At 43.2% G+C, this 23,433-nt stretch overlaps 3 protein-coding genes, 1 long non-coding RNA gene and 1 pseudogene across 6 annotated transcripts; 3 read left to right on the forward strand and 2 right to left on the reverse strand.

Annotated features, from left to right (window-relative positions):
* Positions 1-3,105: 3,105 nt before the first annotated feature.
* LOC100844102 (protein ENHANCED DISEASE RESISTANCE 2) lies at positions 3,106-10,962 on the forward strand. 2 transcript variants are annotated; one of them, XM_024463423.1, is made up of 23 exons: positions 3,106-3,626; positions 4,367-4,441; positions 4,966-5,019; positions 5,534-5,599; positions 6,151-6,251; positions 6,325-6,383; positions 6,520-6,636; positions 6,740-6,780; positions 6,874-6,974; positions 7,051-7,146; positions 7,382-7,446; positions 7,526-7,597; positions 7,671-7,826; positions 7,949-8,178; positions 8,284-8,323; positions 8,415-8,548; positions 8,627-8,728; positions 9,441-9,485; positions 9,821-9,961; positions 10,039-10,134; positions 10,292-10,393; positions 10,476-10,584; positions 10,682-10,962. In XM_024463423.1, the coding sequence occupies exons 1-23, from the start codon at positions 3,339-3,341 to the stop codon at positions 10,750-10,752; spliced, it is 2,361 nt and encodes a 786-aa protein (XP_024319191.1). In that variant the 5' UTR covers positions 3,106-3,338; the 3' UTR covers positions 10,753-10,962. The 2 variants fall into 2 exon arrangements, with proteins under 2 accessions (XP_024319191.1, XP_024319194.1); XM_024463426.1 differs by lacking the exons at positions 3,106-3,626; positions 4,367-4,441 and having other exon boundaries at positions 5,534-5,607.
* Positions 10,963-11,965: 1,003 nt separating this feature from the next.
* Positions 11,966-15,615, reverse strand: LOC100844397 (multiple organellar RNA editing factor 2, chloroplastic). Of its 2 annotated transcripts, none has more exons than XM_003557129.4 (4): positions 15,160-15,603; positions 14,930-15,027; positions 14,778-14,843; positions 11,966-12,485 (listed from the first exon to the last, which is right to left on the reverse strand). In XM_003557129.4, the coding sequence occupies exons 1-4, from the start codon at positions 15,540-15,542 to the stop codon at positions 12,340-12,342; spliced, it is 693 nt and encodes a 230-aa protein (XP_003557177.1). In that variant the 5' UTR covers positions 15,543-15,603; the 3' UTR covers positions 11,966-12,339. The 2 variants fall into 2 exon arrangements, with proteins under 2 accessions (XP_003557177.1, XP_024319222.1); XM_024463454.1 differs by lacking the exon at positions 11,966-12,485 and adding an exon at positions 12,800-13,215 and having other exon boundaries at positions 15,160-15,615.
* LOC106865900 lies at positions 13,468-14,771 on the reverse strand. Its single transcript, XR_001405490.2, has 2 exons — positions 14,111-14,771; positions 13,468-13,940 (listed from the first exon to the last, which is right to left on the reverse strand). It is a non-coding gene; the product is annotated as an uncharacterized LOC106865900 (long non-coding RNA).
* Positions 15,616-16,256: 641 nt separating the features above from the next.
* Positions 16,257-18,645, forward strand: LOC100839362 (annotated as a pseudogene).
* A 900-nt stretch (positions 18,646-19,545) lies between these two features.
* On the forward strand, positions 19,546-22,649 carry LOC100839662 (chaperone protein ClpB1). The gene is made up of 3 exons (XM_003561116.3): positions 19,546-21,989; positions 22,106-22,263; positions 22,334-22,649. The coding sequence occupies exons 1-3, from the start codon at positions 21,194-21,196 to the stop codon at positions 22,454-22,456; spliced, it is 1,077 nt and encodes a 358-aa protein (XP_003561164.1). The 5' UTR covers positions 19,546-21,193; the 3' UTR covers positions 22,457-22,649.
* The last annotated feature ends 784 nt before the right edge of the window (positions 22,650-23,433 follow it).

Genomic DNA, 23,433 nt, shown 5'->3' on the forward strand with positions numbered 1-23,433 from the left:
CTCGGAATGGGCCCGTTATAGCACGAGACAACAATCTGGGCCGATCGGGTGTCGGGATTTCTGGCGGGCCATTGCAAAGTACACTGCTTCAAAAAGGAAAAGGCATCCTCTCTCTCTCTCAAAAAAAGGAAAAAGCATTAGCATGGCTGGTAAGTGGTAACAACAAGAAGAGAATATGCGTTGTTTGACACCGTCACGAAGCGTAAACTTTCCGGGCTCTCCTTGTCGTAGCAGTGTCACCGGTCACCAACATCTATTAATCATTCGCCTTTTCCCTTGGGTTATCCTGTCCACTGATCGGACCGGACGATGTGAGTGCAAGAAAGTGTCCGTGTATACATGCACTGATGCAAATACCTCGTCAAATAAGCCACACGTACCCAGGATCACCGTCCGGAAAGGAAAAGAATCAAGGCACCGCCCGGTATGGTGCATGGCCAGCCGATGCATGCATGAACATGATCTTGATCGATCGCAGGATGAAAGAGAAAGGACAACAGTGAACCGAGCCTAACTCAGATGGTTTGGTTCCTTACGTGGAAACAGACCACCTAGTGGTAAGTGACAGTATTCGTCAACAGCGAGACGCGAGCGTTGATTTCGTCAATCTTTCGTCAATCTCTCAAGATCCGTGTGTTCAGTCTTTCGAAGGTGCTTATAGAGATAGTATATGCGTGTGTGCCTTCATGACGAGTGTACGCGCGTGAGCGTCTGCCTTTGTACTCACGTGTCCTTAACAAAAAAGGTAAAAGAGAGAAAAAAGTCGGTGGGCTCGTGCGTGCACATCGGGCCGGTAATAAGTACAGACTACAGTAGGTTCCGATGATTCGCACGCACGTTGTGCTAGCTACCTTCGATCTCGTGCCTTGCTGAGATATATATCCGTGCATTATATACGTGCATGCGACGACCCATGCATGCACATGGTTGGGGAGGACTACTCCTCCGCAGCTTAAGGTGACACAAAGTATGCATTCATATGTAATTATGTATTCCTCTGGTTCATATTAATTGTCTCAAATTTGCTCAAATATGAATGTATCTGTGTATAAAAACGTTTAGATACATATGATATTTCGACAATTAATATGGATATGATGGAGTAGTTCTGATTATTATTTGGATCACAAAAGGTTGACACGTTACTATAGTATTCCCTCTATTGCTCGATGTAAAATGTTCTAGCTTGCTAGCTTTTGTCTATGTCAAACTTTTTAACCAATTTCTTAGAAAACTCGACCAAATTAAAATTTATATTACTCTCTTCGTCTCCTATTAAGTGACTCAAATTTGCTCAAATATGAATGTATTTACATCTAAAAGGTGTTTAGATAAAGTCACTTAATAAGGGCGGAGTGAGTAATTTTGTTGCGTATTTATATAATATACTTACTTATTTGATATCACACGGTCTTAATACATTTTTATACATGCTCGCGTCGCCCAGACGCCCACTGCTGACAAAACATTTTTCCCTCTTTGTTTCGGGTTGTGTTAACACTACTAGTACGACTTAGAGTTAGAGACTGACCAGCAAATTAATTAAGCCTCGATCCAGTCAAGCCTGGTCGGTCGATCGATCTAGTAGCTCCATTTGGCAAGGTAAGCAGGCGAATTAATTAATTTGAACAAAAGACAAATTAGCCACGACTAATTAAGCATCGCATATCTATTTTCCGGCGTACCGACACCAACCACACCAATCATACTCTTATTAAATCCAGGTATAAATTGATTGATCACAACAACCAATAAGCAGCGTCGTCAATGCCACCAACGTCTACGCCAGTCCCATGATCAGCCATCGCCTCATCGCTGCCGTCCAAGTGATCTGACGTAGGAAAGTAGCCGTGGCTTTCAAACACTTTTTTCTTTTCTTATTAATCTTCTGCTTGGCTCACGTGGACGAAGCTTCGCTGCCTCGCTCTCTCTTCCCGCTCCGCCACTCGTCTCGGGATAATTCGTTGATTTGGGGATTTATGCGGCGTGGTCCCTTTGAACGAATGTATTACTAAGTTGCCCCCGTGATTTTATTTTTTTGCATATTCAAAATTGTATGCAAGTTGTCTTCATGTTTTGTAAGGTTCATTTGAAGGGAAAAAACTTAAAAGTTGTAAACATGAGGTCTGAATTGCTTGGTGTTGATCCAAACCGTATCAAGCTAGTTAATATCATTTGACCCATTTACGACTTGCATCATCTTTTCCATGGTCTTTCTACTCTTACTTCATAATAGCAGGAGGAGTAACCAACAAACACATACTCCCGTATCTCTAAAAATATAAGATGCATTATGCTTTGAATCTTTGACCAACATTAGTTCATCAATATATAATATGTGAAAGCGATATATTGTTTTCGTATTTAAAAGTACTTACCTGTATGGTTATGGTTTCTATCAGATACCCCCTCCATTCCTCTTTATAAGATGTTACAATTTTGTTCTAAGTGACTAATTTATAAAACAAAACATGCTAATGTCTGTGGTGTAGAGCTTCTTTAGTTTGATGTTATTCCTCTGATTTAGTGCAGAGCTTCTTTGGTTTATAGTTTATTGTAGAAATCAATCGAATGCGTTATGAATTGAATACTCCATTATATAATTTTTTTTGTTTCATTTTACTTTTACAGGATTTTTGAAAAATCATATGTTCTTTGATGTTGTTCCATCTCTCCCCTGTTCTCTCCTCCTAGCCTGATACCTATAGTATCATGAAGATATATGTCATTATTTATTTAACAAAACTAATTAAAGTTGTAGACGTTGATTGATTTTTATAAATTTGGTCAGACACTAAGAAGTTTGAATTAGAATAAATTTAGAATATCTTATAAAAATGGAAGGTGGGAGTACACGTTTAAAAATTATTTTAAGGGAAAGTCTTGGACAAAAACAACGAGATACTCCGTATTTTGGAACAAAGTGAGTAATTCGTACGGAGATATTCAAGTGTCGAGAGCCTCTCATGTCTTTGAGTAATTTTAGTGGAACACCAGGCCTCAAAGAGAAAGAGAAGACAATTTGAGGAGAACCAGAAATAACAGTAGAGTAATTAATTAGTGGTACAGTGACTTTATTAGTCATCTACTCCATTGTATTGCAATATTTTGGCTCCACATCTAGCCAAAACAAACGAAACAAACTCTCCCCGCTCCCCCGCCTCGAAACCCTCCGCTCCCCGTCTGCTTCTCGCCGGACTCCGGCCGCCGCGCCGAATCCGCGCCTCGATTCGCGGGGGATAGTCCAGGGCTCTCCCTTCTCCGCCACCCAGGCCGGAGGATGGCTCCTTGACGAGGCTGAGGCGAGAGAAGTACTCGCACATACACCGGCCGAAGATATGTTGAGCTCTTCGGCTTCGAGGAGGGAGGCGGCGAGGAGCTGCGAGCTCGGGCGGACGTACGGCGGAGAGCCCCCGAGGCCTTCCCCTGCGGCCAAGGCGCGGAGCGGGGAGCTACTGAAAGGCGCCGCGGCGGGGGCCACGGCGGCGGCGGCGGCGGTGCGGCACGAGGGGTGGATGGTGCGGTACGGGCGGAGGAAGATCGGGCGGTCCTTCTTCCACACGCGCTACTTCGTCCTCGACAACAAGCTGCTCGCCTACTACAAGAAGCAGCCCAAGGACAACATGGTATGCTACTACTACTACTCAGAGTCACATCCAGCAGTACATCGCGTACAGTCTCAATTTTGGTTGCTGGAGTTGCGAGCCAACCTGCCGCGGCGAGAGTTCCTGTTGCTCTCCTGCTAGACTTTGCCATTTTGTAGCGGGATTTTTTCCTCCTCCTTTGATTGGGAGTGGTTTGACCAGGTTAGAGTTGCATGATCACGAAACTGAGCCACGATCTGATGGGTTGAATGTTTCTCACACGCTGATGCCAATTGGGAACGGAGAAGTTGGGGGAATTTGGTATAGTATACGGAGTAATTTGCAATTGCTTTGCTGATGCCAACAGTTGACCATTTGGATAATTAGATACCTTTGATCGAGAGTCTGGGAAGTGCTAACTACTGCCACCTTGCTAATTAATGGGTTTACTTTCTCGCTGTCAATCATGTAAGCAACTTGCTTGATCTGCCTGGAGCCCTGGACCTCCTTTTAGCATTCCAATAATTGAAAGTAGTGTTTTATTGTAAAGTTGCTGCTTTCGTAGATGTGACAGGTGCAAGAAATATGTATGGCTGCAAATCCCCCATTCTTTTGAAAAGTTTTGATTAGCTGTTTTCTTCGTTCGAGCCTTAACGAGAGGTTTCCAATGCAATAAAAACAGAAGAATTTCATGCCAGCACACTTTGTAGTTGGAACATGTGCAACAGGAGCATGGTGGCTGTTGTCTTTAACCTTCTGCTCGAAATTTTGTGGATGTGCAGGTGCCACTGAAGGCGCTTGTAATAGATGGGAATTGCAGAGTGGAGGATAGAGGGCTTAAAACTCACCATGGACAAGTAAGTTTGCTCTTCACTTTTGAATAGTTCATTTAAGTATTAATGCATTGTAGCATAGGAGTGTGGCAGGCTATGCCACAATTTTTTGTGAGAGCACTATATTTATAAATTCCTTGCATGGGACGTTTGCTCGTCGTTACTCATTGGCTCTTTTCTTGAATAAGTTCCTATCCTGTTAGTTTAAGAAAAATTGAAATCCTTACTTTTTGAGGATTTTACTTCACCAACACACGCTCGCGAGTCATCATAATTTTGATCATCTATGTTATGTTCTCTCGACTGGTAAACTATGCAAAATTGACCACACGCTAATCAAAGTGGGGAACTAAAAATGTATTACAGTGGTCTACTTTGGCACAGGCGATCAACTTAGAAAAATCATTTGGAATTGCTACATAGATTAATTTGTATCATATGCATGAAAGTGACATGTATTCCAATTTGACACTACCATTTACAGTTTTTCTTGAAATTTGAAGTAACTTCCTCATTATCTTGCTCTCATTGCCTGTTAAATTTTGCAGATGGTGTATGTTCTCTGTGTTTACAATAAGAAAGAAAAGGACAATCCAATCACGGTTTGTGCTGAGCTCTTCAATGCTATCAGAATTCAGAACCATCTGACTATATCCATATATGGTCATGTGCCAATATCTGCTAGTTATGTTTTTATCACTGCAATATACTGCATTGGCGTATATGAAGGCATTCTATTAAAACCATTTTCTTGTTCCGCTTTAAGCATAATTTATTTGCCAATATTTCTGTTAACCTTAAAAGGCAATAGTATTTTTGCTATATAGGTGTGGTTTTATATTAAGGTTAGGGCTTGCAGCTTGTCAGTTTTCAAACTGTCGGTACTTTTCAAAAGAGGACTTAGTCCCCTGTTTGATAATTAAGTGATCTTATTCAATATTTTATGCGCTGAAGTTTGGCAAATTTAGTAGCTCCTTCTTTTGTCGCTTTTCCGTATAGTCTTCTCAATCAACCATTTCTTTCTCATGAATGTATATATGGTAAAAAATCTATTATTTCCATTATTCATGATAATACCATGTCATTTTTCCATTGTTTCTATCATTCTTTAACCAGATGGGTGCACATGACATCGAGGGTGCCTTAGCCTGGAAAAAGAAGATAGAGCTCCTTATTGATCAGGTATTCAGGTGCAGTAAATTTGACAAACTGCAACTGCATATAGCAATTGAGAACATGAATATGAATCAGATATCATCAGTATACTTTTCAACTATTTTCTTGTTTGATCATTGCACAAGTGAATAATACTATTTACTTAGCTAGACTGTACTAAAAACACTCTCCAAGGTTATTCCATCTATTTCATAGAATTCAAAATAAATTAATACTGTCAACAGGTCATTTATGAATTTTGCAATGCACCAATGTTCCTAAGGCACCTAGTAGTGAATAATTGACCAGAACTCCAGATAATTTTTTTTTAGAGAAAACAGTAGGAGAGCATCCTACTGCATACATATACATACTTAAAAACTACTCCCTCCGATCCATAATAAGTGTCTCAGAGTTAGTACAACTTTATACTAAGTTAGTACAAAATCTAAGACACTTTTTATGGATCGGAGGGAGTATAAATTTTTTTAAAGATGAACTCAGTGCCAAATTGTGTAGAACTGCAAAATAGCATGCAAATGTCACATTACATTCTGATTAAGATCTTCATTTTGCAGCAACAGGACACTATGACAGCTAAAAATCGTAAAGCTTTTGCTTCACTGGACTTTGACATGGATCTTGGAGGACCGCTTTCATTCTCTGACCATGATAGTGGGCAAGTGAAGTGTCCTATTTATACAATTGCAGATCAGTTCTTCTCGTTAATAACTGGAAGTATTCTGTTGCAGTCCTGAGGACGAAGAGGAGCCCCGTCCCACTTTGCTTCGCAGGACAACTATAGGGAGGGGTAGGAAGTTTGCTTGCACTTATTTGTCTTCCAGATATGTTTATTATTGTATATTGATTATTTTTTGCTATACACAGAACATAAATATGCCATTTCTTTTTCTAGGCCTTCCTGATTCTTTTTTTTTTGCGGGTAGGCCTTCCTGATTCTGTACATGACTGGACCAAAGAGCCTGATATTGGGCTGTCAAATCAGAATGACACCAATCAAGTTAACTCTAGAAAGAACTGGCGGCTACTGACATGCCAGAATGGCAAGTTTTTTTGGTCCTTTACCTCGATGTATGACATTGGTATGAGATTATACTTGGTTCATATGGAGTTATGCTTAGTGTATCCTGTTTTTGTTATTGGCAGGGTTGCGCATCTTTGAAGAACTTGTGGAGGTCGAATACCTTGTATGTACTTTCACTTACCTATTTAATGGTGGCTTGCTGAAACCCCTGTTAATCGCTAATGAGTGCACAAATTAATTTCTTTATCATGTACAGGCAAGAAGTTGTAGCCGTGCTATGAGGGCTGTTGGTGTGGTGGAAGCCACATGCGAAGCCATTTTTGGTCTGATAATGAGTATGGATGTAACAAGATATGAGTAAGTGTGTACTGTCTTACCTTCTGCTTGTCCTTATATGGGTATTGATCTAGGTATTCTTTACACACAAATGTAGGTGGGACTGTAGCTTCCAGTATGGGAGTTTAGTTGAAGAGGTTGATGGTCACACTGCAATACTATATCATCGTCTACAACTGAACTGGTGTTCAATGTAAGTACCTTTCTCTTGTATCAAAAACCTGCATGATGATTGCATTGCAAGTCTTATTACCTGATGCTGCTACAACTTGTATGATGATTTAAACATGAATTCAGAACTTTGAAGTTGGGAGACTCGTCTGCTTACTTTGACGCATCATGTGTATTAACAAGCCTGCATGGGTAGCACCATAAGGCCGTGGATTCCAATTTTAAAATATATGGATTAATTACATAGCATTGTGCAGGTTGGTTTGGCCCCGAGATCTTTGTTATGTACGATATTGGCGGCGCAATGATGATGGAAGTTATGGTAAACTTTTTGTGATCTTGTTACTGGTTACCTCATCCATTTAAAGCATCTTGTTTGATAATTGTGCAAAATCTTGCAGTTGTGCTGTTTCGATCTACCGAACATCAGAACTGTGGTCCTCAACCAGGATTTGCAAGGGCTTCTATTGAAAGTAATTTGGACACCTGCTCTTCTTGAGATATTTTTGTCACCTTTGTCTTTTCCTGAACTTCTTACTAGTACAGGTGGTGGTTTCAAGATCTCTCCTCTCAAATCCGTGAATGGGAGACCCCGCACCCAGGTTCAGCACCTTATGCAAATTGATCTCAAGGGATGGGGCGTGAATTACGTCACATCATTCCAGTACCACTCATTGTTGCAGATGCTGAACTGTGTTGCTGGTACAAAGTACAAACAACTTTTTAACTTGTTATTCATGAATGGATTCTCTGTTAACATCCTTTTGTTAATGTATCTGTTCAATGTTTGTGGCCGTAGTTGTTTGACATTTACATATTTCCAGGATTGCGTGAATACTTTTCCCAAACTGATGACATTCAGACAGTACCGAGGATTCCTGTGATGACTACTATGGCTAATGCACCCTCAGTGAAAACTGATAAGAAACGCCAAGAAGCTGACTCAAAGACCAAACAAGGAGATTCAGCACAAGCAGATACTGAAAATTCAGATATGATAGATGAAGAGTCAGAAGAAGATGATGATTGTCAAGTTCCTGAAACTAGCCTGGAGGTGGTAACCCTATACCACATTCATTCCTTAAGACACTTATGTAGTTTCCAAAAAGTTTTTTCTGTTGGTTCACTACACTTAAATCTTATTGAAATTCATGTACAGGAAGACAATGCCAAATTTGACAGTGACACAAAGTGCTCTGGTTCGTTTCTTTTCTAACTACAACTTGTATTCTAATACCTATAAGATCAGTCAATTAATATGACAAATTTGTATTATATTGGGTGTTCCAGATCCGATAGATTTGTCTTGCTTTTCGGGCATTATTCGTCAGGATACAAATGAGAAAAGTCGTAACTGTTGGGCAGTACCAGATAGCAAGATCTTCAAAGTTCGTAGCAAGAACTTTTCACGTGACAAATCAAAGGTCTTAACTTTCAACAGGTTTTCTTTTTGAAGCATAGCAGGTTATCAAGAGCTTAATATGTTGTTATCTGAGTTACAGGTATCTGCAGGGAAGTACCTTATGGAGCTTGTCGCAGTTGACTGGTTTAAGGATAACACACGTATGGATCATGTTGCCAATCGGAAAGGGTGTGCTGCTCAGGTAAGCAAGTGTTTGTAATTGCTTAGCAGTCTATTTGTTTCTCACTGGACTTATTTCTGTTGATTGTGTCAACACATGAAACACCAGTGTATTAACCTGCAAAGCTGCATGTGGAATACAATTATACTACCTTTTGTTTTTGAGAATCTGTGGTTCAACTAAAACAGTACACTTAAATATATAACTACATAAGTATTTAATTTCACTATTTTCTTAAATATTGTGCTATCATTTTCTTTCATTCATATAATCACATGGACTAAGCATGATTATGCATACTAGCAGGGAGCCTTTGATTGTGTACCTTTCTCTTACCATGTGAAGAGAAAAGTATGTGGTATTGTTTGAACTGTTGACACAATTATCTGGTCCGCATTTAAATTGGATATTGTTTTAGGTTTATATTAGAGCTGTCCCGGCTTTTAGAGTGAAATTCCTGGCACTGCCGTTAACCTAATTAAGAAGGTTGCAGGGAATTATAGAGATGGTACAGCCAGATGATATCTTAATTTTGTAAATAAGTGGTAATATTCGAGCTGCATCCAGTTCCTGTACTGAATATTAGCGAAAGCATACCACATGATTAGGGATAGCATGAGTGCCTGTGTGTGGTGGCACTGAAGATTTGTTGCCTGCATGCATGAACTGAAGCGAGGTCTTTACTGATCAAGCTCTACTCTTATGTATCGATTTTGTGTGAACTTTGATATAGGTTGCTGCTGAGAAGGGGATGTTCAGCTTTGTTGTTAACATACAAGTAAGCTCATGTTCCCTCCAATGTTTTGAACCCTTAGTTTTGACTTTGACAAAACGCTAGATCAACATTCTGTATTTGTTGTCTTATGCTTTTAGCAATCCTGTTTAGGATTGCCTCATAAAACATTACAAATAAGAGCATGCATAATACTGGTATGCAGTTTTTTGCAGGGCTGTAACTTCAATTTGTCGATCTTCTCTTAAATAAGATAACTTTTGTGTGTACCTGAAAAAATAAACCATCATGGCTTTTCTTTGAAGTACCTGGTTTTGATTCTGTTGGTGCTTCTCTTCCGTGATTTAGTCACGTTGATTTAAGTCAGCATGCTTTTGCAGATTCCTGGATCAAGTCACTACAGTTTGGTTCTCTATTTTGTCACAAGATCCTTGAAAAAAGGATCCCTCTTGCAGCGTTTTGCTGATGGCGACGATGATTTTCGAAACAGTAGATTGAAGCTTATCCCTTCTGTTCCAAAGGTGTTATTCTAAAATGCAGTCATGTTGAGTGCTTTATTGTTAGCCTTTCTCACTCTCTAGCACATTGAAATCTCTAGGGATCCTGGATAGTGCGACAAAGCGTTGGAAGTACCCCTTGCTTATTGGGAAAGGCTGTAGATTGCAGCTACATCCGTGGTCCAGAGTACATGGAAGTAAGGCACTAATTTACTTACAACTCAAGTTCTTTTCACTAAATAACAGCAAAATGCATTACATGACATCGTTGAAGTTATAACTGGCGGAAATATTACATTCTTTCGGTTATCTATGACACAAGGCATACATCCTGATGTAGTCATATTTCTGCAGGTAGATGTAGACATTGGATCCTCAGCAGTAGCTAATGGCGTTCTGGGCTTGGTATTCGGTGTCGTTACCAGTTTAGTAGTCGATATGGCTTTCCTCATACAGGTAATTTGAACATCAAGTCTCCAACTATCACTTTAAAGAACTTATCGCAATTGGATATCTTTTGATATCTTCATACCTGCAGGCAAACACATACGATGAGCTCCCGGAGCAACTCTTAGGTGCTGCACGGTTCTCGCACATTGAACCCTCCGCTGCTGTAGTCCCTAAACTTGATAACATTTCCCCAGCTGGTGGGTAAATCATCCAGTGCAGATTCTTTGATTCTTTTCCCAAAATCGTGCCCCATTTGTTTAGTCGCATCATTTTGCAATTTGTAACTATTAACAGGGCACGTGCAAGGTTCTACAGTTTCTTGGTCTGTCATTCACATCAGTCAGTCAATACTAGTTGTTAGATGATTATATGGGTTCGGTGATCGGTTCATGTACATACTGCGACCTAGCTTAACTGCCATTTTTCTTATTCTTCTTTGGTAAAGCAGTAATGCTGTAGTTCATAGTTGATTGATACTTCAGACTTGATTATTATTCATTTCTATGTAACTATGTACTATACACCATCTGCTCAGGAAAGAAAGTTTAATTAATTGTTTCAGTTGACTGAGCTTATTCTCTAGCGAAATGCAGGAGTATATTGTGGTTCTTACCGAATTGAGGGTCTCTTTGATTCAAATTTTCATAGTTCGCAGTATTAGAACCATTACTATTCTTTTCTGTCTGGTTTATGTGTAGTAATATTGTAGTCCATCCCCCGTCCATAAAAATGGGATGTGCACTCTTCCCCAAATTTATCTTTGACCGTGAATTTGTATAGCAAATACATAAATTTCAGTGGTATCCATTTTGTATCGGATAATTCACTTATAGTTGAACTGATTGAGGCCCCTTTTATCAATGATTAAAGTGGTGTTTTTCTAATAAAGATCCTCAACATGAAATGAGCTCCCGGTGGTTTTAGGGTGTGTTTGGATGACGTTCAAAATCTGCTTTTACCATTTTTTTCGTGGCCAAGACCAAAATTTTAGTGTTTGTTTGGTTGGTGGCAAATATTTTGGCAAGCCAGTACCTCCTTACTGATGATAGTTTTTTCTTGCTAACTTTGGCCAATTCATTCATGAGCAAACAAGATTTCAGTTTAAAAAAAAATTGCTATCCAAATATTTGGGTGAGGCATAAATCCTTAACAGGTGCATACCGTTGGACCTCGAGGCGTAACAGAAATTTAAGAAAAATACTATGGAGTATCAAATATGATATTTGAAAATTTAAAAATTCTAAAATAATTCTGTATACAATATTATTGTATTCTACATGTGTGTAAAATTTCGTTTATGATCTGAGCTACACAATTTCTGTAGATTTATTGCAAGTAGCATGTCTATTATAAATGCATATTTTTGTCTTTTTTTTGCCCAGGCATACATTTTTTTGAAACTTATAAATATGGTTGACAAATATTCAAATTTTCGTGCACAACGGAGCCGAAACCAGGGTGGCCAGGAGTTTTGCAGAAACAGAATTACAGCGTTAAATGATTAAAAAAATGAGATAACGTTCAGTCTAATATTATCAATATGGGTCTCATCCACATGTCCAACCAAAACGTACAACATACAAAACAAAAGTTGCATTTCATACTTTGAAGAGCGTGATTTTATTCCTAACATGCATTTTTAGGTAACTGAGAATTGAGAAAGTCACAGTTTAAGCATCAAACAACGATTTACAGGTGCAAATGGCTGCAGAGTTACTCCGACACAATTCCAAGCAAGCCAGGAACTTCCAAGCTCTCTCTAATAACTACTAGTAGAGTTCGAAACATCCAAGATGTATAAACGCCAACAAGAAGCATAGAAACACCAGGTGTTGGCACGACATACAGTAACATGCAGTTTTTCTATTCCGTAGATGATGTTTATCATTTTAATTCGGACAGGGAAGCCACCGGGGTTTGTTATTTAGTCTTTGATTGATAACCTCAGCTCATCACCGTTGTTGGTTCTCCATCCTCCGAGCATAGCGGGTCCTGTCGTTGTACCTAGGCCTATTTGATGCTCTCTGAGGCACAGGCTCCACCCTTCTCTGCCTCTCCGGAGACCTCTGGACAATCTCTCCATTAACAAAAAGCTCAGCTGCAAAATCAAATAGATCGAATATATGAATATGTTGCTTCTAGTCCTATAAGGGTAATCTAAACAACCTAGATTAATCCAAAGACATTGAAATGTTATACAGGCTAGACAGGATAAGATAATAGCTGTAAATGCATTGTTGAGGTTTTGCCTCCACTGATCAGCATTACTGTACCCGAGTGCAGAACCAATGACAGGGTTTTGCTTCAAGTCCATTAGCATTTAAAACAAGGAATTGCAAACTAACAACATACAGAAATAACTGTAATTCAGATAGAACCCACAATGGAAGTAAAACAGCATCATAGATGTGATTCACAAGAAAATGCTATCATAGCTAATTAAGCTCAGTGAAATTTGGTGAACGACAATCATGGTTATGATGTTTCATCTCTACTGATCTGATCTGTGAGACTGTGACACACTTTATTGAGGGGCACGGACATTACAGAGAGGCTTGTTACAAAGTCCATCAACAATAAATACAAGATACTGCCAATTAAGCTCAGCTGCTTTGCCAAAATGGACAACAAGACAGGCTTGGCGAAGAATGGCAACTAATTCTCAGAACAGATAAAAGAGACAGAACTATATCATCAATGTCTCATCTCCACTGATCAGAACCCTATTTTGCCAAGGTGCTGAACCGTTAGAGAGACATTTGTTCTTAGTCCATTAGCATTCAAAGCAAGAAATTGCCAACTAGGCTTCTCCGTTTCGCCAAGACGGACTACAAGACAAGTTTTGTGAAGAATAGTCACTGACCAAACTCAAAAATAATAGATACCTTGAAATAAGCAACAACCCAAGAGGCGGTAAATGTGTCACTGATGTTTCATCTCCACTGATCAGAACCTCATTTCACTGAGGAGCTGAACCGTTAGAGAGACATTTTTTCTTAGTCCATTAGCATTCAAAGCAGGACATTGCCTTTAAGATGGACTAAAGAACCTTTGGTAAAGAATGAACACTAGTTAAACTCAAAAGAGTTCCGAAGGCAGCAAATGGGTTACTTGATGTCTCATCTCCACTGATCAGAACCCCATTTTACCGAGGTGCTGAACCATTAGAGAGACATTGTTCTTAGTCCATTAGCATTCAAAGCAAGACATTGCCAAGCAGGCTTTCTAACTTTGCCAAGATGGACTGCAGTACAAGTTTGGTGAAATAACAGTCAGTTGGCAACAACTCCAAAATAGATCAATGGCTTCAAATAAGAAAAATCCCCAACAGGCGGTAAATATGCTATCGAAACACATTTTACATAGTTGCTGATCGGCTAGCGAGACATATTTTTCTTAGTCCATTAACATTCAAAGCAGGGATTTGCCTATCCTCATAGGCTTGCCAATATGGACTAGAGCATTTAAGGCCTATGTTCGGGTCTGAAAAAATTGTCATCATAATGAACTGATTTAAATGTGTCCCTAATATTTCATCTCCACTGATCAGAACCTCATTTCACTGACCAACTAGGCTTCTCCGTTTCGCCAAGATGGACTACAAGACAAGTTTTGTGAAGAATAGTCACTGACCAAACTAAAAAATAATAGATACCTTGAAATAAGCAACAACCCAAGAGGCGGTAAATGTGTCACTGATGTTTCATCTCCACTGATCAGAACCTCATTTCACTGAGGAGCTGAACCGTTAGAGAGACAGTTTTTCTTAGTCCATTAGCATTCAAAGCAGGACATTTCCTTTTAAGACGTCACAGCTTTGCCAAGATGGACTAGAGAAACCTTTTGTAAAGAATGACCACTATTTAAATGCAGAAGAGAATCAAAAGGCCCTATATGAGTTAATTGATGTCTCGTCTCCACTGATCAGAACCTCATTTACCGAGGTGCTGAACCGTTAGAGAGACATTGTTCTCAGTCCATTAGCATTCAAAGCAAGACATTGCCAAGTAGACTTCCTCACTTTGCCAAGATGGACTGCAGTACAAGTTTGGTGAAGAACAGACACTTGAGAAGAACTCTAAAATAGATTAATGGCTTCAAAGAAGAAAAGCCCCAACCGGTGGTAAATGTGCTACTTTACAGAGTTTCTGATCAGCCAGGGAGACATATTTTCTTAGTCCATTAAGATTCAAAGCAGCGATTTGCCCAAAGTCATAGGCTTGCCGCCCAATATGGACTAGAGCATTTTAGGGGCTAGGTCGGGTCTGAAAAAATGTCATCGTGATTTGAATGTTAAAGAATCATTCTACAATCTAGAACTTATCATGTGGAACAACCATAGGCATATATATGAAAAGATGAACCGATCTCCTGAAAGATAAAAAGCTACCTCCATAGTCCTTGTTCTCAGGATCAACATATGAATCGGGCAGCACAAACAGAACACCAGGAATGCCTGTAACATATCAAACAGTGCATTAGATGTACATCCTCTTTAAAAAGAAACAAGAGTAATACTTGGTAACAAAGCGGACACCAAACCTTCCAGCTTGTTGGATGTCTCCTCATCAATCTCACACCCGAAACCGAAGTATCGCTCACACGAGACATTGTAAATCTTCTTCTTGGCCTCCTCCTCGCTGCATCGCAGGCAAAACGAAGCATAAGTTAGCTACCCCTATCTCTCAGCAGCCATGCGTGTGTGCTGTGGATGCTGTCACGAAATGGGGGAGGGGAAGACATGGATGGGAGGGCGGGTAGTAGAGGTGTACCTTCCGAGGATCTTGGCGAGGGTCTGGATGTAGCAGTCGATCATCTGCTGCTTGGTGGCGCCCTCCCCGCCGGGCTTGTCCATGACGATGAGCCAGTGCTCGTAGTCGCACCCGGGGAACAGCGGCGCCATCTCCGTGGGCGCGCGTTCCCCTCCTCCTCCGCCGCCGGACCGCGTCGGGGAGTACCCGTCGCCGCCCGGCCGCCGCGCCATCCCGCGGAGGAAGCCGAGGCGGGGGGCCACGACCGCCGGGCGCAGCAGCGGCTCATGTACTGCCGCTGCCACGCACGGGCCGCGGCGGAGAAGGGAGGATATGGAGGAGGCGGAGGAGGACGCGCGTCGAGACAGGAGCCTCCGGGCTCCGGCGGCGGCGGCGGCGGCCATCTTCGTTAAACCCTAGCAGCAGCGGCGGCGGCGGCTACACTGTGTTCTTTCTGAGCTGCGTATGACGGTGATGGGTTTTACTATGGATCCCAAATGGGCCGGGTGGGCCTCGACGGACTTTTTTTGTTGCAGCACAACGAAACATGAATAGATCAAGATGAGGTTCTCAAAAAAAAAAAAAAATCAAGATGAGGACCCCTCAAAAAAAAAAAAGATCAAGATGAGGAGAGAAAGAAGCCTGACGGAATAACGGTCGGTTACGGATTCCGTCCCGTTTCCTCGTCGGTTCATACATATAGCTAGGCGGGCAGCTTAGCTAGGCGAACGTACGAAAAGTTGTCAAAGTGTTTAGAAGGAAAAGTCGAGACATGTTGTGGCAAGCGATATTGGGCAAGAACGTGCTAGTCTTGGCCGGAGCATCGGGCCGTTGCTGCCACGGCCGCCATGTTCTGGGCGAGGTCCTCCAAGCAGCAGCCGCCCGTGGGCAGCAGCTACAGCCAGCTCGCGCCCTTGGACGCTACCGCCCTGGACCCGGTCATCGGCCGCGACGCCGAGATCGACCGCGTGGTGTGCATCCTGTGCCGCCGGACCAAGAACTGCGCGGCGCTCGTCGGCCCCGCCGGGGTCGGCAAGACGGCCATCGTCGAGGCGCTCGCGCGGCGCATCGCGATCGAGGATGCCCCTGCTGCGCTCGCCGGGGCGCGCGTCCTGCAGCTCAACGTCGCGGCGATGGTGGCGGGCACCAAGTGGCGCGGCATGTTCGAGGCGCGCCTCAGGAGCGCCATCCGACGGGCGGAGGAGTCGGCCGGCAAGGTCATCCTGTTCGTCGACGAGATGCACATGCTCGTCGGTGCCGGGGACAACTGGGACGGCACCGTCGACGCCGCCAACATGCTCAAGCCGGCACTGGCACGCGGCCGCATCCGCTGCGTCGGCGTCACCACCGACGAGGAGTACCGCAAGTACATTCAGCCCGACGCCGCACTCGAGCGCCGGTTCCAGAAGGTTGCCGTCGAGGAGCCCAGCGTTGAGGCCACCGTTGCCATCTTAAGGGGGCTCAAGCAACGGTACCAAGACCACCACGGCGTGAAAATTCAGGAGGATGCTCTTGTTGCTGCCACACACCTCGCTGGCCGCTATATTACCCGTATTTATTGATGCTCATCTGTTGCTCCGTTTTATTTTTAATTAACAATTTTTTTAGCAAGAACATGTGTGCTCCTTGTTTTTTTTTACTTTGAATTTTGGAAAATCTAGTGCTAATTGTGCAGCTGTTTGCAAGAAATATGCTAGTACTAATTGTATTGGAATTGAGTACTCTATAATTAAGTGGATGATTTTGTTGTTTAGGTCGCCAATTTCCGGACAAGGCAATTGATCTGATTGACAAGGCAATTGATCTGATTGACGAGGCATGCGCTGGCGTCAAGTTGCATGTCGAAAAACAAAAACAAGTTGAAGATGAACAAAACAACAGCTCTATCAATGCACCCGCGGGAATTGTTACTACAGGTCATGTTTCGCAGGTAACTAACCATTCCCAATCATATGCTTGTGAGTAGTTTCCATTGATTGTTTCTTAGCTTGTGATGTTCTTGTCGTCATATGCTCTCATCTTGCTTGAAGGTTGTGAGTTGATGGACCAAAATTCCTTGCACCATACTTGATCAAGAGGATAATGACAAGTTGACCGGCTTACCGGAGAAACTGCAAGAGAGAGTTGTGGGCCAGGATGAAGCGGTCAATTTGGTTGCCCGGGCAGTGCTACGCTCCCGGGTCGGCATTTGTCAATCCGGCCAACCAATAGCATCTTTTCTCTTTCTGGGCTCGGTTGGTGTTGGGAAGACAAAGCTTGCCAAAGCTCTCGCGGAGAAGCTATTTGACAACAAGAAGATGTTGCGCCGTTTTGACATGTCCGAGTATGCTGGGAGTGGATCCGTGTCGCGTCTCGTTGGGGGACCTCGAAGGTTTAACTACATTTTAATTCTGCATGTGTTTATAATTTTTACATGGATCCTTTCTTAATTAATTACCTCATCTCTCACTCAATTCATTTGACTTTCTAAAGGTACGAAGAAGAAGGGCTGCTCACCGAGGAAGTCAGGAGATATCCTTACAGTGTCATCCTTTTTGACGAGGTGGACAAGGCAGATCCATCGGTATTCAAGGTTTTTATTCAACTCCTTGATGATGGTATCTTGAGTGATGGCAAAGGACACGACGTGGATTTCAAGAATACTGTCATCGTCATGACCTCAAATCTAGGAGCAGATCAGCAGTGCCTAACGTCAAGAGAGGCTAAAGAAAACACAAAGAAAGATGCACATGAACTTCTCATGAAACAGGTTAATTAATTTGCGTTAATCTCCAAATGCTAGCTAGCTAGTACGTACGTACTCAATTGTAAATGGCCTCAGACGTACGAATATAATGGCTGCTGATTGCAATATACATACACACACTCATGCAGGTTCAGAGACGCTTGAAGCCCGAACTTGTTAGCAGGCTCAGTGAAACCGTGATATTTGAGCCGCTTTCCATAGCCAACTACGGGAGATCGTAAGAATCCAAATGGAGAGTGTCGCCGCCAGGCTAGCCAACAAGGGTGTCTCTCTATTTGCAACCGACGCGGCGTTGGATGTCATTTGGTCAGAGCCACACGACCCTGTAAGTAGAGCTTTTTGGTCTTTTCAACATCAGCACTACACAAAAGAAGATCTAGCTAGTTTTACTTTAATTAGCACAACCACCACTATTTATTTATTTATTTATTTATTGATTGATTCATGTAGTTTAATTTGTTTGTATGTTTTTGGTGACCATGAATCCCAGGTGTATGGCGCAAGGCCTGTGAAGATGTGGGTGCAGAAAAACGTGACGGACAACTATTTCGGACATGCTAATCAATGGAGAAGCTCGCCAAGGCTCAACGATCTCCATCGATGCTTCACACGACAAGAAGGGGCTAAAGTACCAAGTGGTGAAGAAAGGGGGTCGGTTGCCCGATCTAGGAGACGGCCAGAGTTGATTTTAGCCGTGCAATGGACACTCGATCTCAGTACCTCATAGTAACAAATAAAGATGAAAAAGGAAGATGAAAGAGCGCACGAAAGCATGCATGCATACATAATTAATGCATAATAAATTGTTAGTGTTTTACAATGAAGGAGGTTATATTGGTAGGAGTACTTAGTATTATTATTATTTTGAATGGTGTTGTACGTGATTTCTTTTTGAATGGTGTTCTACGTAATCTTCTTTCAAGTGTTTCCTATGTACTTCCTCCGTCCAATAAATGATGTCTCAATTTTGACTAATTTTGAATGCATCTATACATCAAGTCATGTCTAGATATATCTAAATTTTGACAAACTTGAGACATCGTCTATTGGACGGAGGGAGTAATATTTTTTAAGGGTAAAGTGTATTTTAAAGTTTAACCTTTTAGAAGCGGTTGAAATCGTCACTTTCTAATCCTTGAAATCAGCACACTGAGTTTTTATTTCCGGTCTACATTGCTCATAAGAAGGTTTCCAATCCCGAATCATTGACGTGTGCATGTGTCCATGGTTGAGCCATCATTGACATGGGCATGTGGCCATGGTTGAGCCTAATAACATTGGCTGACGCTAACTCATATTGCCACTCTTGCTATCCGAGGCCTGATTGCTTAAAAAACGTGGTGCCTATTTGAATCCGTAATGTTGGAGAACGAAACCTCAAATTCGATATCTTCGTTGTATCCATGATTTACCGGAGCAACCTAGCTAGATTACAACTGGAATATGACTACTCTCATGCGTAATTAAACTAATCAGAAGTCTAAACCATCAAAGTAATTAAGCAGCAATTTCGTAATTTCCCGACCAGACAAATCCTCGTGGCAATAGTTAGTCAACGATCACAACAGGCTTGCCGTGGCCACGTCGGAAATCATTATTTATATATCTTTATGTTTACTACTACTTGATTTGGAGTTTGGTAAGTTGTTGGTCCGTCCGACCGTCCGTCCGACCGTCCGTCGCTCACCTCCACGCGCACTGGAGCAAATCACGCCCGGAGCTAATCACGCGCTGGAAAGATCAGGTCGCAGTTCCTCCTTCCTCCCCCGATTCCTCTTCCTCCCCATGGTCCTGGTGCCCCTCCCTCCCCGCGCGACACCCCCCTCCCCATCTTCCTCCTCCCCTCCTCCCCCCCTGACGCAGGTGCCCTTCCCCGCCCGGATCCCGCCGCGGCCTCCTCCCCCCTCCCCGCGCCGCCGCGCTGCGGCCTCGGTCTCCTCATCGCGGCCATGGCGCCGCCGCGCTCCTCCCGGCCGGATCCGGCGGTCGCCGTCCTCCTCCCTCCCCCAACGCGCCGCCGTGCTCCTCCTCGTGCGCGCCACCCGGTCCTCGCCGCCTTCTAGCCTCCTCCTCGCGCGGCCCGCCGCACCGCCGCCCGGGCCTCGCCGGCGCCCGAGCTTCCCCGCGAGCCGCCATGGCCCTCGCCGCCGTAGGCTCACCTCGCACCGCCGACCGCGCCGCCGGAAAAAAGGCCACCGCCCGGGTAAGTTTTTTTTTTCAAATTAAAATTAAAAGCCAAAAATAAAACAATAAAAATAAAAAGCTCGACAATGTTTACGGCGATGGCATCTACGGCTGCGACGGGCGGCTGAGGCTGTGCCCGGCCCTACAAACACAAGGTTTCAAAGCCACAATTTATTGGCAATAGTCAGTCAGCTATCCTAGGCTTGAACGGCCATCCCTGTTTGTATATATGCGTTCTTAAGGTCACCAATGACCGAGAACGGTAAAGTCGAGTTGCTGATTTAAGGGATTAAAAGTTATTGTCTTCAATGCATAATAAGTGTCTCAAATTTTTAGTACAAAATTTGTACAAAGTACCAATTTTGAGACACTTATTGTGCATAATAAGTGTCTCAAATTTTTAGTACAAAAGGTTGACATGAATTATGTTAGGAGGGAATCAAGAATAGAGGAAACTAGAACCAATCTCCGACCATTAGAGAGTAGGGATGCTTTAAATCCAGCTAGGAATTTGTCGCATTTTGAAATTAAAGATTGGAAGGAGGATTTGGCAATTCGTAAGGAGACACGTGAGTCCAAGCTAGGTAAGTACGGCAAACGTATGGATCGCCGATTTACTTGGACTTATCGTAATTGGTAAGCTTTGTTAGTGAGTGCCTATTTATCAATGGCCTAAGAAATAATTAATTATTTCTCGATCGACAATCGTAACCATATTAATCTTACACCCTCATAAAAAAACATTAATCTTACACGAATCTCAATGATTTGAATCAAAAGATTGTTATCATTGACAAAAAAATAGTTATGTCCCGGTTGTCTAATAAGAAATAGCAAACCCGAATATAAATTATTGTAATCACGAGGGTAATGTCTGGGCCGGCCGGTGGTCGTCGTTTATGAGCGCGAGTGTAATGCGAGCACTCCATCGATCTGTAACGGAAACGGATCGTAAGCTTGGTTACACATGTATATCATGGCGAATCCGAGTGAATCTCGATCGTGCTGCACGGAAACGGATACGTACGTACTTATCTTGCCGGTATATACAGTATATATGTACTGTGTGTGTGCTGCCGGTCTAAACAAAAGGAATCGAATCGAGCATCTTATCTACTTCCAAAGATGTCGTCGTCTTCGTCCCTGGGAAGCGTGGTGTTGGTGGGAGCATCAGCCGTGGCCACCGCCGCTTTGACCTGGTCCGTGTGGACGCTCCTGGAGGACTACCTCCACGAACGCCGCGCCTCCTCCAAGAAGCCCTTGCCGGGCAGCATCCTCAGGGCCTTGGACGCCGGCGCCCTGGACCCGGTCATCGGCCGCGACGCCGAGATCGACCGCGTCGTCTGCATCCTCTGCCGCCGGACCAAGAACTGCGCCGCGCTCGTGGGCGCCGCCGGGGTCGGCAAGACGGCCATCGTCGAGGGCCTCGCGCAGCGCATCGCGGCCGGGAACGTCCCCGGCGCGCTCGCCGGGGCGCGCATCATGCAGCTCGACGTGGGAGCCATGGTCGCCGGGACACGCCTGCGCGGCATGTTCGAGCAGCGGTTCAAGGAAGCCATTAGGACGGCAGAGGAGTCGGACGGCAAGATCATCCTGTTCGTCGACGAGATGCACGTGCTGGTCGGCGCCGGGGACACCCGGGACGGCACCGGCGATGCGGCCAACATGCTCAAGCCGGCATTGGCCCGTGGCCGCATCCGTTGCGTCGGCGCTACCACGACCGGAGAGTACCGCAGGTACATCGAGCCGGATGCCGCGCTCGAGCGCCGGTTCCAGAAGGTCGCCGTCGAGCAGCCGAGCGTCGACGCCACCATTGCCATCCTGCAAGGGCTCAAGCAGCGGTACCAGGATCACCATGGGCTCAGGATCCAGGACGACGCGCTTGTCGCTGCCGCACAGCTCGCTGGCCGCTATATTTTCGGTACGTTAAATCCAAAAATTTAATCTAATCATATATGTGGATTAATTAGTGCAAGCCTCGATGATTATTCGCAAGACAATTAATTGGTGGGACTCTTTTTAAATCGTTATTGCCAGGTCGCCAGTTTCCTGATAAGGCAATTGATCTTATTGACGAGGCATGCGCTACCACAAAGATGCAAGCCGACAGACAAAAACAAGTAAAAAATGGCCAATGCAGCCCTATGATCACTGCACCAAAGGAGCTAACTGTCGGCCGGAGCCATGTCGCACAGGTAAATATTACTACTAGTAATTCCTGATCATCTTACTTCTATTGTTTCTAATATTGTTCAAATTATTAAGGTCGTGAGCCGATGGACTAGAATCCCTCTCACTACAATTGATCAAGAGGACAAGGAGAAGCTGACCCACCTAGCGAAAACATTGCACGACCGGGTTGTTGGCCAAGATGAGACGGGTCGTTAAACCCTAGCAGCAGCGTCGGCGGCGGCTACACTGTGTCGTTCATATTAAGAATTTGTGTTATGCATGAGTTGCTTAAATATGTGTCGTTCATATTTTTAAAACTTTCTGATAAATAAAAATTATGTCAAAATATTATTTAAGAAAAATACAATTATCTTGAAAGTCATGAAAACCAATCAAGCATTTGTTAAGAGATCATGATATATAGAGTGTGGCAATTAGATGATTCCGTAGCCATTAAAAAATAGTCTTATTGGAGTGAACTCGCGACCACCAATTCATATTTTATAAGTGTAAGATAAAGATAAGATACAGATATTGTGAGCCCAAATGGGCCGGGTGGGCCTTAATGGACTGGATCTGGATGTGACTGAAGCATCTGCTTTCCTTACAAAAGTTTAATTTTCATTAAGGAATCGGCTATGTGTTGTAGTGTTTGAGTCCGATAGGGAATCGAAGTTGCATGTTTAGGTGGTGTACATCCTATCATAGGATCCGAGGCTTGCCATATACTCGCGGTAAGAAAATGCTGTCAAAATAATACTCGCGGTAAGAAAACTAGAAATTCTCTTCATTTGGAGTGTTGCATATATAGATGGTCTCACACGAAGTGTTGCATAGTCGGCGCTGTCAGAAAGAAAAAGCTGTCAAAAAAAAAGGTAGGGCGTGATGGCGTTGGCCAGCTGGGTTGGGCAACCAAATGCCCCTTAGACTCCATTAGACTCGAGAAGATACTCCACATATGTGTACTTATCCACTTCGACTCTGAATCGGCAAAAAACCTACTCGTTCGGTTTCTTAATATCTATATATGATTGTTCTAATTAATTAATTAATATCTGTGTGATTGTAAAGTTTATTTGTGTGCAAAACGAATAAGTGTAGCCTCGGTTAGAATTTGCTTTCTTCGATTAGGCTATGTAGACGTCTCTCTCCTTCGCAAGTCTCGCCGGCGAGCCCACGGAGACGTATCTGGC

Source organism: Brachypodium distachyon, chromosome 1, assembly GCF_000005505.3.
Source record: "Brachypodium distachyon strain Bd21 chromosome 1, Brachypodium_distachyon_v3.0, whole genome shotgun sequence".
Lineage (NCBI taxonomy): Eukaryota > Viridiplantae > Streptophyta > Magnoliopsida > Poales > Poaceae > Brachypodium > Brachypodium distachyon.